Below are 16,700 nucleotides of genomic sequence, written 5' to 3'. Positions count from 1 at the left end.
GCCGGTCTCAGCTTTGCCAGGGGTGACCCACAGTACTGCCCCCAACCAGCCAGGCCCCCAGACCAAGCGCTCTGCCACCTCCCTGCACTTTATCGAGCCCCGATGTGAAGGCTAGAGCTGTTTGTTAAGATTTTATTGGTGACAAAAGAGCTTCAAACAAACTGACCAAAAATCAAGAGTTACATTGCACGTGGTACAGATGTGCCTCGACTTGGAAAACTCAGAGGAACTGCCGCTGGAAGGCAGAGGATGAAGCAAACAGCACGAAGGGGAGGCAAAGCATTCCAAGGAGGGAACAGGGCAGGCCGGGTGTCACACAACGGGTCACAGCGGAAACCTACCCAAGCTCTGCGCCTCTATGCGGCCCACCCAAGGCAGGGGACCCGGCAGCCCCACAGCAGTGGTCATAAATAAGAGGCCTGCCAGAGGAAGGTGGCCTGTGTCCCCATCTCCGGTGAACAAGCTGCAATCTAAAGGCTCTGGGATGAGGGCCAGCACAGCCAGACGGGAGGGGGAAGCTGGGGGGTGAGGGTCACCAGGGCCTTGGTAGGCAGGGGATGGTCCTCAAACAGCTGGCCACCAGGGAGACTAACACCCCTCCGCAGTGTGTGAGGAGCTAGGGGTGGTCCTCTCAGCCGCCACCCAGACTCAGGCCCCCCACCGGCTCGTGGGACTAACTCCGCAAAGCCCCTTCAGCGCAGCCCGACTTATTTCTGAAACATACTCCTTTTCCCCAACGCAGAACCCGCCCCACTCGGTGAAGCTGTGCCCGCAGGCAGAGGGGCTGCAAACTCGAAAGGTGGGGTGGAGACAAGGGGGGCAGGTGCTCTGCGTGTCTAACCGGCCACAGGGATGTGGGTGCCTCCCTGGGGATGGGTCCTCTTGGCCGCTGTCCTCTGCCAAATCCTCAGGCAGGACTCCGGGGAAGCAGCCTGGCCGCCCCTGGCCTCGCGGCCGGCCTGCGGGGCCTCCCGCGGGCGGAGTCCACCGCGCAAGCGAAGCGCTTTGCTTCTCAGAGTCCAGCGGGGACGTGGCGCCGCCGGCCCGGGATGGTGCTCCCTCACTGCCTGACGCATGGGGAGAAGCTGCTGGAAGCTAAAACTGAAAACAAAAATCCTCCTCTCCATGGAGTCACAGGTGTTGATCCTAATCACGAGTTGTGTCGGCTCGTTTAAACTTCGTTTCTGGAAGGTTCTTGCATCTCCCAGGTCCACCACTAAGATTTGAGAGACAAACTCAGGAAAGTATATTTTTCAGTACTTCTTTGAAAGAATCTTTAAAAAACAAACAGAAAAACCCAAAACACCGTATTCTCCTTAAATGAAAACCTTAGAACACAGGCAGCGTGGCCTCAGCGGTCTGTTCGGGAGCCGGCCGGTGTGGACAGGACCCGCACCTCCTCAGGCCCTCCCGGCCGGGCTGCCGCCTGCAAGGAGCCTGCTCGGCACAGAAATGCAAAAGTGTTTCCTGCTAAAACGTAGTCCCCTTTCAATAAAAGAGAAAAAGAAAACAACAGAGGAAAGGGCTACTCTGAGACGAGGGTCCTCCTCCGCCGCCCCGGTCGCAGGCCCAGGTGTGGACGGCGAGCGCCGGCCTCCTCGGCGAGCGGGCTGGCAGGGCTCGGCGGGCTCCGCGGCCGGCCGGCCGCTCCCTCTCCTTCTCCTCGCCGCCGCCGCCGCGTGCCAGCAGTGGGCGCTCGCTCCGCCTCGGGCTCTCTCCCTCGGGCTCCTCTCCCTCTCCTGTCGCTCACAGTTGTGCTTCAGTTTTAGCAGTGGAAAACAGGTATCCATTTATTTTTATTTTTTATTACCCAGGATAAGATGCTGATGGACTAAGCCACAGAGCTTAGCTCTTCTGCCGCCACCTGTGGGGAAGGAGGAGGAGAGCACGAGGCTGTGAGAGACGGCAGGGGCCCAGCTCCGGTTGGCGCGGGGCTTTCTCCGCACCTGTGTTCTCACCTGTGACACGGGACTTCAGAGGCTGGCCGGGTGGCCAGACCAGTGACTTCCCACCCAAAGAGAGAAGGAAGCTGAGAGCTAAGGCGACTGAGCCTGCACTGTAGCAACAGCACCCCACTTTCCCACGCACCAGCGGGGGGCCCAAAGCCCACACTTGCCCTGCTCTGGTCAGGTGGGACAGGGAACCATGCACAGGGCCCTTGCAGGCACCCAGAAGCACCTCCTCCACAGGTGCCCATGCATCTGGGGCTGGGACCCAGCACCCATCAGAGAGGAGTGGGTGGTCCTCCTTATCGCCCACCTGGGTGGCAGCTGCAAGCCCACATCCACTTTCCCAGGGAGCTCTAGGACTCTCTCAGGAGAGGACTGTGACACAGGGAGGTATGCATGAAGCTCATGCCCCCCCGCCACCGTGAGCAGAGGCACAGGGACCCGAAGTGACAGGTCACAGGATGAGCTGGCCCCTCAGGGACTTGGATCCCAATCCCCTATTTCCCAAATTTCCCCACAAGTCCAGATTCCCAGTGAAGACCTCCTCCAGGGGTTAGCTTGCCTTCTAGTACTGGGACAGCCCCGTCACTCCACCGTGCTGGTACGCCCGCTCCCCCTGGTACGTGGAGTCTTGTGACAGCGCCACATCGATCTGTGACTTAAACTCATCACCAAGGTAACTGTCCTGAAAGACAAGGTTGAGGAGCTGAGCACCCAGCCAGAGGATGCACGCACGTGCTCCCAGGCTTGAGAATCTACTCCTCATCCAGTCCCTCAGAAAAATCTAGAAAACCATGTCCTCAAGTGCCAGGAGACCCACACTGGTTACCTCACTGTAGGAGACAGGTAACTCAGACCAGCTGCCTAGGACTCTTCTGAAGGGCAGTGCTGGGGATGGAATGTTCCAGACCTATGGTTCCACTGCTAAGGGCACGCCTAAGTAGGAGACCATCCTCCTCCTGAGTCTTCAGGGTGAGTATCGTGAGGTCCGTGTGTGGGGAGAGGGCTCCCTGGGCTGGTCTGACTTCTCGCAGGTGTGAGGTGTGCCCAGGTCAGGTGCTGGCTGGCTGCTCACCTGGGACAGCTCGGGCTGCGAGAGGCCGGGCTGGCTCATCTGGGAGGGCTGGCTCATGGAGATGTAGCCCTGGGTCAGTGCCCCCTGTGAGAAGGGCTGCGATGCCACATCCTGGCTGGCCTGGCTGTTGGGAAGAGTCGTCTGGCTGGGTCCAGGGAGCCCAAAGCGGTTCTTCTGGCGCCCCCCACGGCCAGTCTTGCCTTTCGGGGTGCCCCGGCCTGAAAAAGAACAGTCCAGGGCTCCCTGGAGGAGGTTCTGACGCACACAGCAAGCACACCCGCTCAAAGCCCAGATATGAGCAAACTCTGACGCCAGCATGCGTTTCCACGCGATGCTGCTGGGCACTCACCTGCGGCTGGCCCGTTAGCTTGTCCGAAATACCCCGGGGGTGGCATGGGTGGCATGACCAGGTTGAAAGGGATGGGAATGTTCATGGCGGCCACATGGCTGGGGCCGGCACTGATCATGCCAATCTGGTCGTGGGTCTGGAAGTACATGTTTGAGGGCCGGCCTGCAAGACATGAGGGGGACAGCAGGCGTCAGCAGCCCCGTCCAAACGAGCCTGCCACCTGCCCCCAGCCAGCTGGGCTGCCGCGCCCTGCACTGCCTGCCTGCCCAGCGCTCCCTGGTGCCCCCAGAGCAGAGCTGCCTGGAGCCGACTCGCACCACTCAGCCGCCTCTCTCAAAGGCCTCCGCGGGCTGGCGCCGGGCAGGCATCTTTGCTCCCAGGGGATTCTGAGAACCACTGGCCTTACAGGAATATGAAAAATCAAAAGCAACACTGCCTTTCCAATTAAAAAAAAGTCCTTTTTATGGCAAGGTTTATATTCACATGGCACAGCCTCCCCTTCCTGCCATGTCAAAAGCAAGAAAACGCCTAAGCTCGAAAGTGCAGCGGGTCCTGCTGCAGGCAAGGCCCCCGGGGCGCCCCTGGGTCTGGGGACCTTCCCAACCTGCACAGAGCTGCCTGGGCACTGGCAGGCCAAAGGGAGCCGGAGCACAAGAGCGGGATCTTCCGGGCTGGCCCACAGGGGACTCGGGGATCAAGGAGGGACCCAAGACACCCCCAGCTACACAACATGGTGACTCGCTGGATGCAGCAGCAATTTAATGATGATTTGTCATCATTATAGAACGTAATCCACAGTCTGAGCCCAACAACCAAGAGAATACTGGGACAACGAAAGGGGGCTTTTGCAAAGCGAACGGGAGAGAGCAGCAGCTGGAGTGCACCAGCCCTCAGGGAGGACAGCCAGCACACAAGGGGACGAACCCCAAGGTAAAACATGGGCAGGGGGCACCAAGCACCTGGGCAATACAGTCCCCCTCTGTGGAGGCTGGCACAGGCAGGAGGCGGCGTGCCAGGCTCAGCCGTAGGACAGAGACCCCACACGGGAAACGAGGAACATGCACCTAACCCTGAGGTCTCACAGAGGAAGCAGAAGCTTCAGGAAGGCAGCAAAACCCAAAAGGAGGCTGCAGGCTCCCTGAAGGAGCTGCATCGTGACCTTCCTTGAGAAGGTAAGCCAAGGGCAGGGGCAGGGCGCACAGGCCCGGGGGCCCTGGGACCAACGGCCGGAGCTGCAGGATCTGCTGAGACACCGCCATACGCAGAGCTGTGTGAGTCAAAACCTGCCAGAGACCAATTCTTCGATTTCAGACGAGGGAAGCTGAGAAGGACTCTGTCAGGCGGGTTTGTGGACTGTGTGTGGGAGGCCACCCGAGGAGTGACAGGGCCGGAAGCTGCAGGCGTGGGAACGGTCAACACCCAACAGGGCCCGCCGGCCCCCGCAGAGCGGACTCACCCTGGCTGCTCCGGTCATAGACCGATCCTGGGATAATTGCCTCCCGGGCATCATACATGGCTGTCGTCATAAAGCGGGCTCCCTGCAAACAGTTTAGGTGGGTGAGGAATTTATCACCTCCACGTAGGAAGAACTCTCCAGAGATCTGGTGGCCAGGGTGGTGGTGGGGCCGCGTGAGGCCAACCCTGAGGCCTGCTGACTTGTGTGCTCTGGGTCTTGCTGGCCCCTCCTCAACCAGCCTGGCTTTTGACGCTGAATGTTTCAGTCTCTGGGCTTCGGCTCAAGTGGCAGCACACTCCCTAAGCCCCCCAGAGCACCCAAGTTCACAAGGTTTCCTAACTGCCTGTGTCCCACTTCTAGATGCCACCCATGACTTGGCATCCCCTCAGGCTCAGGCCAAAAAGGCCTCAGAGCGCTGGGAACACCTACACAAGCGCTCCGCGGGGAACAGCACGCACCGCTCCTGTCCACACCCCAGGGTGCACGTCCACCCTCAGCTCAGGCTCACCACCACTCACTGCCTTGTGCCCAGAACACTGGCTTGGGGAGAAAGGGGTTCCCGGCCAGCACTGCCTTCCTCACCCCTCCCTGCCCTGCTCCGAGACCCCTCTGTGGACGAGAGCAGGGCTGGCCAGGGTGTGCTGGGGACTAGTGGATCCTGACTCCCAATTTCTGGGGTGTGTGGGTGGCCCCTCACCCGCTGCAGTGTTACTGAGCCCTCGAAACAAGGGAGGGATCACAGGCTGCTGATTAGGGTCAGAGTGTCTTACACAAGATGAGATGCGAGAACTTTCCCTCCAGCTCATTCTGCCTCAGGTGGCGGCCCTGAGGTGGGTCCTGCACCCCTCCCTGCTGCCTGCGCTCACCGGGTTGATGGTGTTGACCAGCTTCCTGGGCTTGCTGAACTGCATGAGGCTCTCCCGCAGGTTGTTCAGGGGCCCTTCCACCAGCACTTTCTGCTCCTTGTAGTAGTTCAGCAGGTGGTTCCAGAGCGGCTGCTTGGACAGGGCCTTTGGGTTGCCCACAATAATGACCCCGTATCTACAAAGTGGGGGCACAAAGAGTGCGGTACTTAGGGCCGCACGGTGAGCAGAGCACTGTGCAGAACAGTCTGAGGCAAGGCCGAACCAACTCAAAACCCAAACCCAAACATCAAGAGCCAAGCTGGGCAGCTCTCCTGGCACCACGTCCACACAGCCCCTCACCACCCTAGGGGGCCACCAGCCTACACATCAGGCCAGCTGGGCATCCTGGGCCACTCTCAACCTCCCTGCCCAAACACCTGGCCTGTGGCAGCGCCTACCCTGACTGCTGGGGATGGGCGGGGACATTGCTGGCCATGGCGAGCCCACCGGAGCCCACCCACAGCTGCTGACGCTGCCCTTTGGGCCGTTTACGGGTGGATTTTTGAGTAGCGCAGATGTCAGAACAGCTCAGAGACGAGTCTCCTCGTCTGCAGCCACGAGGCGGCCTCTTGGGCACCAGGTCATCAGCCACCTCAGGAACCCTGACAGGCCAGGGTACAAAATTTGATGCCCAAACCTGGGCCTAGGTTCCAGTGGATGCTTGCCTTCACCCAGCTGTGTCATGGACCCCTCCTCCAATGCTGGCCACCAAACAAGAGGGCACCACGGAAAGGGGATAACAAACGAAAACCAAGGTACCCTGAGGGGAAAGGAACCAGCCTATGAACATGAGCCCCACTTGTGCCTGGCACGGAGATGGCTATTGTCTGGGGCCACAGAGGGCCACCTATGTTCTCTGGGTCCCTTCTGCTAATGTGACTTTTTCAAAAGTTATGTTCTAGAGCCAAAATAGACAAGGACACCAAACATTAGACTCGTGGACTAAAGACTCGACAGGACACACTCCCTGCTGCCGCTGCGTTTGACTTTCCCGCGAGACCCAGGCTCAGAAAACCATGAGAACGTGGAAACAAAGACGACTCCCTGGTGAGACATTCTTTCTGAACTGCTGCTAGGAACTCTCCAACCTCCGCCACCGGCAAACTCCACTCCCCACCAGCCCCAGGTGTAGCTGGGACGTGAGGATTAGTAACCAGGAGGAGAATCAGGCAGCAAACGGCCTCTTGGGCCGGGCCTCCCAGTGCCCAGACCCCACGGGAAGTCTCAGAAGGAACCCCGGCAGAGGGCGGCACCTGCCCCAGCAGGACCAGCAGCACTCAGCCCTCCATACCGCGCTCTGGTCAGGGCCACGTTAAGTCGCCTGGGGTCGTTTAAAAAGCCGATGCCTTGGTGTTCGTTGGCGCGCACACAGGAGAGGATGATGAAGTCCTTCTCGCGCCCCTGGAATGCATCCACACTGGCGATCTCCACCTCCTGCAAGGGGCACACGGTCACGGTCAGCCAGGAGGCTGCCTCCAAAGACCCCGAGACTGCGTGAATCATTTCAAGGTGCACCATCGAATCCCACCACCGAGCCTGGGACCGGAAGCCCATGGAGCCGCGGGCTGCTCACTGCGCCTCCGCTGCAAGGAGTCAAGGCTGGCCCAGCAGACGGGCCGGGCGTGCACCTGATAGAGCTTGGTGTGCAGGGAGCCGCTGAACTGCATGTACTGCACCAGGTAGGAGCGCTGGCCCTCGTAGGGCGTGATGATGCCGATCTGGTCCGGCTTGGCACCTGCCTTCAGCAGCTTTGTGGTGATCTTCTCCACATTTGCGGCTTCCGTCCTAAGAAAGCCAAGCTTTCAGTGCCTGGGCTCCACCTGTGGGCTCTTGAGGCCCACGGCTGGAGGCTGAGGGAGGCATGGGGCAGCTCGGCCTCCAGTGCGACCCCGTAAAGGCCCAGCCCAGTGCCCCATCCTTGACCGAGGGAGTCACAAGGGGCAGAAAAGGCCCACACGTGGCCTTAGAAAGGACCTGCTCAACATGAGAACATGCACTGAAAAGACGAGGGGGAAACACAGGGTTGGTTTAGGTGTCTGAACAGAATGGGGATGAGGAGGACACGGCAAATTTTCAGCACCACGTTAACAAAAACCCAGCAGGTTAACGGCCACTCACCAAGCTGCCACCAAAGCCAGCAGATGCTATGGGCGAGTCTCTGCTCACCTGTTCAGGTAGGAGGTGCCCGAGCTGGCGATCTCCTCCTGGCCCTGGGTCACGTAGAAGAACATTGGCTTATCAGGTTGGGGCCACTGGAAGTCAAACCCCTTCTTCACACGGTCCGCTGTTGTCAGGGAGGGAGAGGAGGCAACACTTCACATCAGGGAAGAGCGAGCCAGTCTCCACTGAGCTGAGATGGAGCAGCACAGAGGCTGTGCCAGCAAGGGCAGAGGCGACGCAGCAGAGCAGGAAACAGAAGGCTCCAGGCAAGAGACTCAGGTCTGCGAGGCCCTGGCGAGGACACCTGAGCCAGTCCCCTGCCCGAAACACTCAGGACTGAATGACTCTGCACACGACATCAGTACCGTGCCTGACACAGAGCCAGCTCTCGCTGAACAGATCTGTCAGCGCTTCTGCGGCCTGTTTAAGAATCTTTGCCCACCCCAGGGTCACGAAGCTATTCTGTTTCCTTCTAGAAGCTTTGCTGCTGTACATTCAAGAACCTATAAGCCCCTCTAACCGGCTCTTGTGGGTGCCTGGTGAGCTGTGCCCACCCTATCACAGAGCAAGGCCTGAGGATGGGTGCGTCTGCCTCTGGGTCTATCCTAGGCACCCCACCGACAGCATCTCAGTGACCGCAGCTTTGTATACATTAACTCATGACATCTCCTAGGGTGAGCTGCCACCTTCTTCAGGCCCTCCCCATTCCCCTGTTTGTCCTGGCGGTCCGGTGCATAACTTTAAAAGTCACCTTGTCAACTAACACAGCCCACCCATCCCTTTGGGATTTTGACTGGAGCTGCATCAACGTGAGAAAACTGGCATTTCTGCACTGCAGTCCCTTATATGGATGAAGGAAGCCTGGCCCGCAGGACTGCACTGCATGGTCTCCTTCATGTCAAGCTAAGGCAGGGATCGGCTGGTGAGCCTGGCGGCCCGTTAGCCCAGTGGCAAACGTTGAACCATCTGCTGAGGGCAGGGGCTGGTGTGTAGCACCTGCCAACTGTTGTGGTGTAAACACTGATGCCACAGCTGTGTCAGGCTACTCGTGTCACTGGGTCTGGGCTGACACCAGCACTGCCCTGGAACAGGGTCATCTCAGGGCTGAAAGGGGCTCTGGGAGCTGGTCAACGATGTTTTTGGGTTCAGGTGCTGGCCACATAGGTGTGTTCACTTAGTGAAAACTCACTAAGCTGGATGGTTAAGACTCAGGCACTCCTTCACATTTCAATAAAGAATGTTTACAGATACAGTTTTGGGTGCTGACCACGTGCTGGGCCGTGATGACACAGCACTGAACCACCACCACGGGCCCTGCCCTAGGGAGCTGACGCTGTGGAGGAGGGTCTGAAACAGTGCTGAGCAGTGGCTTTCCCAATGAGTGTCAATGGCGACAGAGAACCATCACCAAGCTTCTGTGGCCTGGCCCTTCCTAACCCCCTTGCTCAAGGGACCGGCAGAGCCTAAGTGTTGCGGTGATGGTAACACTGGCAGCGGCCCCTAGGACCGCAGCACGCAGCAGCGGAAGGGCCCTGCACAGGCACGCCCTCAGCCTCAGAGTGAGCCCCACAAGGCCAGCGCGGCGGCTGTTGGCATCAACAAGACGCTAAGTCAGCAGTTCTCAAACACTCTTCTCGGGACCCCTCACACTCCTGAAACCAGACGAGGCCAGACAGCTACTGTTTCTGTGGACTCCATCTACTGACATACACTGTATTGTAAGACTCAGAAACAAAACATTCATTAATTCATTTAAATATTAACTTAAAAATAGTTTTGAATGAAAACTAACTATATTTTCCATTAAAACAGGTATTTAGCACATTTTTGCAACCTGCTTCACTCTCTGGCTCACTCTGCTTCTGCCCGCGGTCGGTCCTGAGAGTCCTCACAGGTGGCCGGCCTCCCAGACACACGCGGTTGGACGAGGGCAGAGCGTTCCATCGCCTTGCCCCTCACTGTGGAATTCTGCCCGATTCTACACCAAAAGCGGACAGGAGGTCACCCTGAAGAGTCAGCTCTACTCTGCCCTGTGCCCACACGGCCTTAGACCCGAGTGGCTTGGTGGCAGCCTCACTGTCCATTGGAATGGGAAGTGTCGCCGAGTCAAGCAGAGCTTCCAAAGGCTAACACACCTCAGACACACGTCACCACTACGGATCTCATCAGAAAAGCCGCTCAGCACTTGGAAGACTCAGTCAGCTCATGCTGGGGGTCATGAGTTTTCCAAAATTCTAATTTTCATTTGAACCCTCAGATTTTACCATAGGTGACAAATACTGTCAGTTTTCCTTGAAGGCACATGCTTGCTTCAATCATGTTCAGAAAATGCCTGCCAACCCCCAGTTGGAATGACCAAACATGTCCACGGGTCCTTTCTTCAGGCACCTGCCAAGTGTCTTAGAATTTCCTATCTCAGCATAGGCAGCCCCATAAACGTGTGCACTCAGGAATTTAGTTAAACAGCTGCTCTTTACTTCTGCATCGCATGGTGCTGGCCAAGTGCATGTGGCAGTGACGACGCATGGCATTCAGGCAGCACCTTCCCGACTTGCACCAAGGCACCAGCCAGGCCCCAGTGTTGCTTCTGCACCATTGGCATGCGTGTCAGCACAAGGAAGGGGCACACGACGCCTCAGGGCTACTATGAAAGTAACTTTGACCTCGGTCTTGCAGACTCCCAGGGCCCAAGCTTTGAAAACTACTGAGAGGAGGGACGGGAAGGGGTGCTCAGCTCTGCTGCCTGCCATTGTGTGTGCCACTGTGTGTGACAAGCCCCTGGAGTGAATTCTTGTGTGGCGACTCTGAGTTTTAGGAGGATGTGGGCTCCTCCTCACCCACAACCCAAGGACGTCCCACATTCCAAAGTGGACATCCTGTCCCACTGACCACAGCATCTCTCCAGGCATCCCCTAGACACAAGTGGTCACTACATAAGGCCACTGAGGAAGGCAGTGACAGCAGGTGTTATCTCCCCAGGCACCCCCTCTGGCCTGAGCGTTACCTGCAGTGACGCCGTTCTGAAGAGAGCCCTCGTAGAAGATGTTGGACGGGAAGGCACTGAGCGCAGGGTGCATCCGATACTGGACCTGGAGGCGGATGGGACGGATGCCCAGCACCACCAGGCGTTCGAAGAGCGACTGGGACAACCCGGCCTTGGCGGCCTTCTTGCACATCACAACAGGGCCCAGCTGGCAGTGGTCGCCCACAAGGATCAGCTGCAGTAAGAAGCCCACACAGGTGAGAAGCTCAAGCACCAAACAGCCTAGATACCCACTCACGGGGGCCACAGGGGCCCTTCGTCCGTATAATCACCCAGCCACGTGAACTCAAGAGATAAGACATGGACTGGGTTGGGAGAATCGCTCACCACGTACACCAAACACAGACTCACACTCAGGAGCCACATGGAGAGGCACTCTGTGTGGCGCCCACCTTTCAAAGGCCCCCTCAAAAGGCTGGCTGTCCATCCCTCTGTGCTCTACCAGGGCGTCACACAGCATTATAGGACATTTTAAAAAACAAACTTCCAGATTAAAATTACACAGAACAAAAGAAAATGCAGGCCAGTTTTCAAATGAGACTACAGCAGATGCAACACGGCCCACCTGCTTGGCTCCGAGGACCACAGGGACCATGCACTCTGGTTCGGTGGCCTGGGTGCTTTCATCGATTAAAATGGACCGGAACTGCATCTTGGCAAGCCTCGGGTCGCCTGCACCCACACACGTGCAGCAGATGACATCTGCGTTCTGGGGAAGAGAGTATGCCAGGCGTCGGGCCCCTGCAGGTGAACGTTACCAGACCCCAAGGGGCAGACACAACAGGATGCAGGCACTATTCCGATCCACACCCTCCCTGATAACTGTGGAAGCAAGCTGCTGCTCTCTGACGACATCTATATCCAGGCTGTGGCAACATTAACTTTTGAGTCCTAAGTGGCAGTGCTTCATTGGAGAAAACCTCTCAGCACAGAAATGGCTGACTGCCTCAAGACTGCCTCTGAGGGGCAGTGCTGAGCTGGGAATCCCATCCCCAGACTGAAATCCACTTCTGGGTGGTTGGGTATGAAAGACAGGAGAGAATGTCCCACACCCACTGCAGCTCCCAGCAGCAGGGAGGCTGGCAGGAAGTAGAAACTACCTCCAAAATTATGTTTCAGGTACCCAGGTATCTCTAATTTCTTGACCACAAAGGAGTCAAATAAAGGAGGCATCCAAGTTCTCTTCTCAAAAGCAAAATAACAAGCAACTGAAGGGGCCATCATACGCTGACCATATCCAAACAGGTCCTCTGGCCAAAACAAACCAACCACAACCCAAAGGCCCCAGGCCCGTTTCCTGGACAGTACACCAGGTAGCTCACCATAAGCAGCTCCCTCTCGGCAGTGCGCTTCAGGGCCCGGTACCGCTTCTCGTCTGCAGACGACAGCTCCCCAGTCTCATCCTTCAGCTGCTGCAGCTTCTGGAGCTCCGGCATGCTGCAAGCACAGGGACACGTCAGCAGGCGTAGGAGCGGAGGGCTGCCAGGCTCCCGCACAGCGCCATGGGCTGAACTGACCAACACGAACAGGCTTGAGGCTGGTTACCGGACACCCACCTATCCATGTTCCTGATCTGGTTGTGCAGGGCGAGGAACGACACCGGGGAGTCGATAGCCTCACGGCTCTTGGCACACAGCCGCACGACTTTCAGCCCAGTCTGATGGATCTTCTCGGTCAGCTGATCCACGGCTATGTTACTCGGAGCACAGACGAGCACAGGCCTTCAACACAACGTGAGTGCACGTCTCAGTGCTCACCAGAGGAAGTTCAGGAAATGCTAATTAACCAAGACTACTGCTTTGAATCACAGGCAGTGGCGCCAGCGCACCGTCTAAGACTAAAGCCAGGAATGACACAATGCTGAAGGAGCTAGAACTTAGTGGGGCTGGAGCTTCCTGTCCCCTGCCCAGTTTTCACTCCACTCACGCAAAGAACTGTTAGTGACTGAGTCCCACATCATCACCCTCCTGTGTGTACTATGAAGACTTTCTAAGCTCCGAGATGTGCCCAGGCACAGGACAAGCCACAACGCACCAGCTCAGTGCTGCCTTTACCAGAATAGCAGGCATGCTTGTTAAAAGCAACCAGAGGCCAGATCTAACACAAATGATGTACAACGCAGAAGCTGGGAAACCCGGCCCCAGAGACACTAGCACGCCCGCGATGGCCTGGCAGGCAGGCCTCCTCTCTCACCACCAGGGCCCTGCTGAGCCCTACCCGTTGCCTTGTCGAGCAAGGTGATAGACGATGGTGGCCGAGGTCACAGTCTTCCCCGTGCCAGGTGGTCCCTGGATCAGGCTCAGCGGCCTCTGCAGCACAGTCTTTACAGCGTAAACCTTCAATCAAGCACAAGAGGCAATTAAGGGTATAGATGCCCCGGGGTGCTGCCCACCCCGCGGGCTCTGTGGCGCAGGCCCATTCGGCCCCCAGGACAGGTGAGAACCTGCGAGTGGTTAAGGTCAGGGAGCCCCTGTGCCGTGAAGCGCTTTGGCAGCTGGCATTTGATGATCACATCCTCCACCTCATGGCCGAGCAGTTTGTGGTAGATGTAGCCTGACACGGACGTCTCGTCCACAGCAAAGGTTTTCAATGCACTTTGCATCCTACAAAGAAAGCTCCAGGTCAGGAACATGCACCACTGCGGAGCCACAGCAGAGACCCGCCCTTCTGTGATGCAGAGAATCATCTGGAAGGTAGAGGTGGTAGCCATGCCAAGAGCAGGTGACTACAGAGCAGATGAAGCAGTGCCCCTGGGGGAAGACAGATGTACCTGTCAAACGAGGTTGACTTCCACACGAAATCCACCTGGAAGTTATGAGTCACCTCCACGGGTGCACCCACACTGCTCCGCAGCTCAATGGCAATCTCATCGCCATAATCTGTGCCTGAGTTAAGTGTCATTCTTACCAAGGCCAGGCTTACCTTTCTGAGGAGCCCTCACTCAGTTACTGAAGAGATAGACAGACCCCTCCTCTGTGCCAAAAGCTAAAAGCGCAGCCAGTGAGACCCACGTTCTCCCTGTGATTCTGCCCATGGTGCCCAGGCCCACCGCAGCCTGCCCCACACCATTCCCGTGAGCCCCCAGGCATCACCCGGAGCCCTGCATGAAGCAGCCACGTCCAGGGCCTGGGTTCTGACTGTAAGCTTCTGCAGAGCCCTTGGATGTAGAGCTGGGAGCACCTCAGTCACAGGTAAAGCAGTTCTTCTTTCAGTTTATACAAAGGGGTGCCCTCAGAGTCCAACCGAAGAAAGGGCTCAGGACCTGAGACAAACACTACTCAAAGAGGCCACGCCAGCCCAGTACATCCCCAGGCTGCCATGCACAACACCCTTTCCTCCATCCATGGCCCCAAAACTGGTCTCCGAGGGGACCCACAGGCAAGTCTCCTATGCTCAGGTTGAGCTCAACAGAGACCCGGGCAGAGAGCAGCTGTGGGGTCAAGCCCCAGCACTGTTAGCCCACCAAGGGAAGAAGGCTGAGGTCAACCTGCCAGGGCCGAGGTTCCTTCTGGCTCTCGCCCCTTCTCCCAGGAAGTCTCTTCCATCAGCACGCCCCCTATGCCGCTGCATCCAACAGTGCTTGTGCCATGTGGACGCTATCAGTCCAGCCACCCTGGCCAGCATATGGGACCACCCAAGGTCACAGCATGTCTGCTCTCAGGCCCATGAACAGATGTGTGCACTCTGGGTACCTGCACACAACCCCAGACTTCTCAACTCCCCACGCCTACGCATGAGCTTCCAGGTGAGGTTCTTCAGAGACAAACTAACCTTGGAGAATCAGACTTAGGAGCCGGACATGGCAGGAGCCCTCCCTGAGAGCAGAGGCTACTCCTGATCACACACACTCTGGGTCACCCTCATCAATGCATCATTCGGCAGAAAGGAAGTAACCATACAAGTACCTTTCCCAGCCAAGGCTCAAGTCCTGGAATTTTCCTAAGAGCAGTGAAGGGTTGTGCCAACCAGCCCCCGCATCCAGCTGAGATCTGACATAGCCACGCGCACCCACCCACGGCCCTCCCGCCTCGTGTCCTCCCGACTGGCCTCTCCTGCTGCTGGCTAGCCCTTCTTGACACAAAGGATACTATCAGGGACCTTGATGACGTGGCCGATCCCTTTCCACAGGGGCGCCAGGTCCCCTTTGTACCGCAGGCATATCTCATCCCCCTGCATGAGCCGCATGTCTTACAGGGAGAAGACAGCAAGAAAAAGTCAGCGTTTTCAACACATGCCGAGACTGCCACCATGAAGATTCAAATTAAGGGACACTTTACAAGGGCAAAACTAGGAATTTTATGCTACTTATAGTCACAAATATTTTAAAACTTAAAATCACCTCTTAACCAAATTATGACTAAATCCTCATTACCAGAGTCAGTCTTGGGCAAAGTGAAGTAGGCGATTCTCTTCTTGTTAAGGCCCAGGTCCCACCTGACCGTGATGTTATCTTGAGTCTGAGCACACGAAAAATAAGAGCCCCATTAGCCTGTAACACAGACACGCCTGGACTCCTCGTGTCTGGGTTTCCACAGGCATGCGCCCTATGGAGAACCTCACCAGCCATGATGTTGGGGTGCAGCAAGCAGCACCCCACAGCCTGAAACACCAACAAGGGCATATCTGGGAGAGAAACCATTAGGAGCCCCAGAACCCACATAAGATGACCAGGAGACCCCCACATGCCATCTGCTCTTGGAGGTCTGTGGAGGAAGAGAAGGAAGCCAACGACTGAGGACACGGCCCGTGAGCCTCGGAACTCCTGCTTTCCAGACACACTCTTGGTGAGACTGGCACAAGGAGCGCCCTTGGTGTGCCACGGGCTCCTCAGGTCTGACTTTCGTGGCTGTGGGCAAGGGCTGGCAACCTGACTGTGAAGAATTTTTGTTGGATTTAAAATCAGAAAACGCTGAGGCCAGTGTTTTGCTCCGAGTGAAGGGCCGTCTGCCCACAGGTTGCTCCTTTGCCTGCCCTCAATCCGAGGGTCCATCTCCCTGGGCACTGTGCTTGGCCCATGGCAGCGTCCACAGCCTGCAGAGAAAACTGCCCTCCCCAGACCTTGGGAGACAGGCTTTGTTAAAACAACCGACCCCCCCCCACCCCCAACCCCCACACACATCACCTGGGACTCTTTCAGTTTCTTGTCATAGTCAGCCTCCAGCTTGACCAGAGGGCCAAAGATGTTCTGGTACTGGTAGGCGTCCTCGTACCGCAGGAGGACGTGCTGCGGCTCCTCGTCCACCCCTGGCTTCTCCAAGTCCTCTAAGGTGGCGGAAGGATTTTCCTAGAAGACAAGAACCTGCATCATGTCCCTGTTCTCACCGATATTCAATGTGAACTCTATGTGAGTTCACCAGTCACCAGATGGACAGGGCACACTCATCGCTTCTTAGAACGAGCCAACGCTGGGCTGACCTGGAGAAGGGCACCCAGGGGCCAAGGGTGTCTACCCCACAAGGAGAGCCCTCGTGTGGGGAAGTGGATCATGCTCATGCCCCAGCTGCCGCTCCCGACCCTCCCCTATGGGGTTACACCAACGGGATGAATCTTGGTGAAAATACCCCAGGTACACAGCCCAATACACCTCTACCATCAAATGGGTGTGTTCTCCACCAAACGCCCAGTACTGAACTGGGAGACAGGACACTCTGTCCAGGCTCCCACAGAGACCACTGGTTTCTCTGGCTGTGTAAACAGAGGGGGAGGCTCGCCTCCCCATTTCCTCCTAACCCTATGCTGTGCCGACAGGTGCCATGCCCTTTT

The 16,700-nt window shown here is 57.3% G+C and overlaps 1 protein-coding gene across 2 annotated transcripts in view; it reads right to left on the bottom strand.

Annotated features, from left to right (window-relative positions):
• Positions 1–118: 118 nt before the first annotated feature.
• UPF1 (UPF1 RNA helicase and ATPase) overlaps positions 119–16,700 on the bottom strand; it is a 35,758-nt gene continuing 19,176 nt past the window's right edge. The window contains exons 6-24 of one of the 2 annotated variants that reach the window (XM_070586680.1): positions 16,060–16,221; positions 15,277–15,394; positions 15,026–15,124; positions 13,708–13,816; positions 13,381–13,540; positions 13,155–13,273; positions 12,494–12,658; positions 12,260–12,374; positions 11,503–11,646; positions 10,899–11,112; positions 7,901–8,018; positions 7,363–7,519; positions 7,026–7,168; positions 5,696–5,870; positions 4,830–4,911; positions 3,374–3,535; positions 3,025–3,242; positions 2,512–2,634; positions 119–1,864 (exon numbers count right to left, since the gene is read on the bottom strand). In XM_070586680.1, coding sequence (XP_070442781.1) covers positions 2,515–2,634; positions 3,025–3,242; positions 3,374–3,535; positions 4,830–4,911; positions 5,696–5,870; positions 7,026–7,168; positions 7,363–7,519; positions 7,901–8,018; positions 10,899–11,112; positions 11,503–11,646; positions 12,260–12,374; positions 12,494–12,658; positions 13,155–13,273; positions 13,381–13,540; positions 13,708–13,816; positions 15,026–15,124; positions 15,277–15,394; positions 16,060–16,221 — 2,580 coding nt within the window. In that variant the 3' untranslated portion in view covers positions 119–1,864; positions 2,512–2,514. The remainder of the gene's footprint in view (positions 1,865–2,511; positions 2,635–3,024; positions 3,243–3,373; positions 3,536–4,829; positions 4,912–5,695; positions 5,871–7,025; positions 7,169–7,362; positions 7,520–7,900; positions 8,019–10,898; positions 11,113–11,502; positions 11,647–12,259; positions 12,375–12,493; positions 12,659–13,154; positions 13,274–13,380; positions 13,541–13,707; positions 13,817–15,025; positions 15,125–15,276; positions 15,395–16,059; positions 16,222–16,700) is intronic. The other variant, XM_070586681.1, reaches the window with a different exon arrangement.

Source organism: Equus przewalskii, chromosome 20 (genome assembly GCF_037783145.1).
Source record: "Equus przewalskii isolate Varuska chromosome 20, EquPr2, whole genome shotgun sequence".
NCBI classification, from domain to species: domain Eukaryota; kingdom Metazoa; phylum Chordata; class Mammalia; order Perissodactyla; family Equidae; genus Equus; species Equus przewalskii.
The sequence above is the reverse complement of the archived record's forward strand: the minus strand, read 5'-3'. Positions and strand labels throughout refer to the sequence as shown.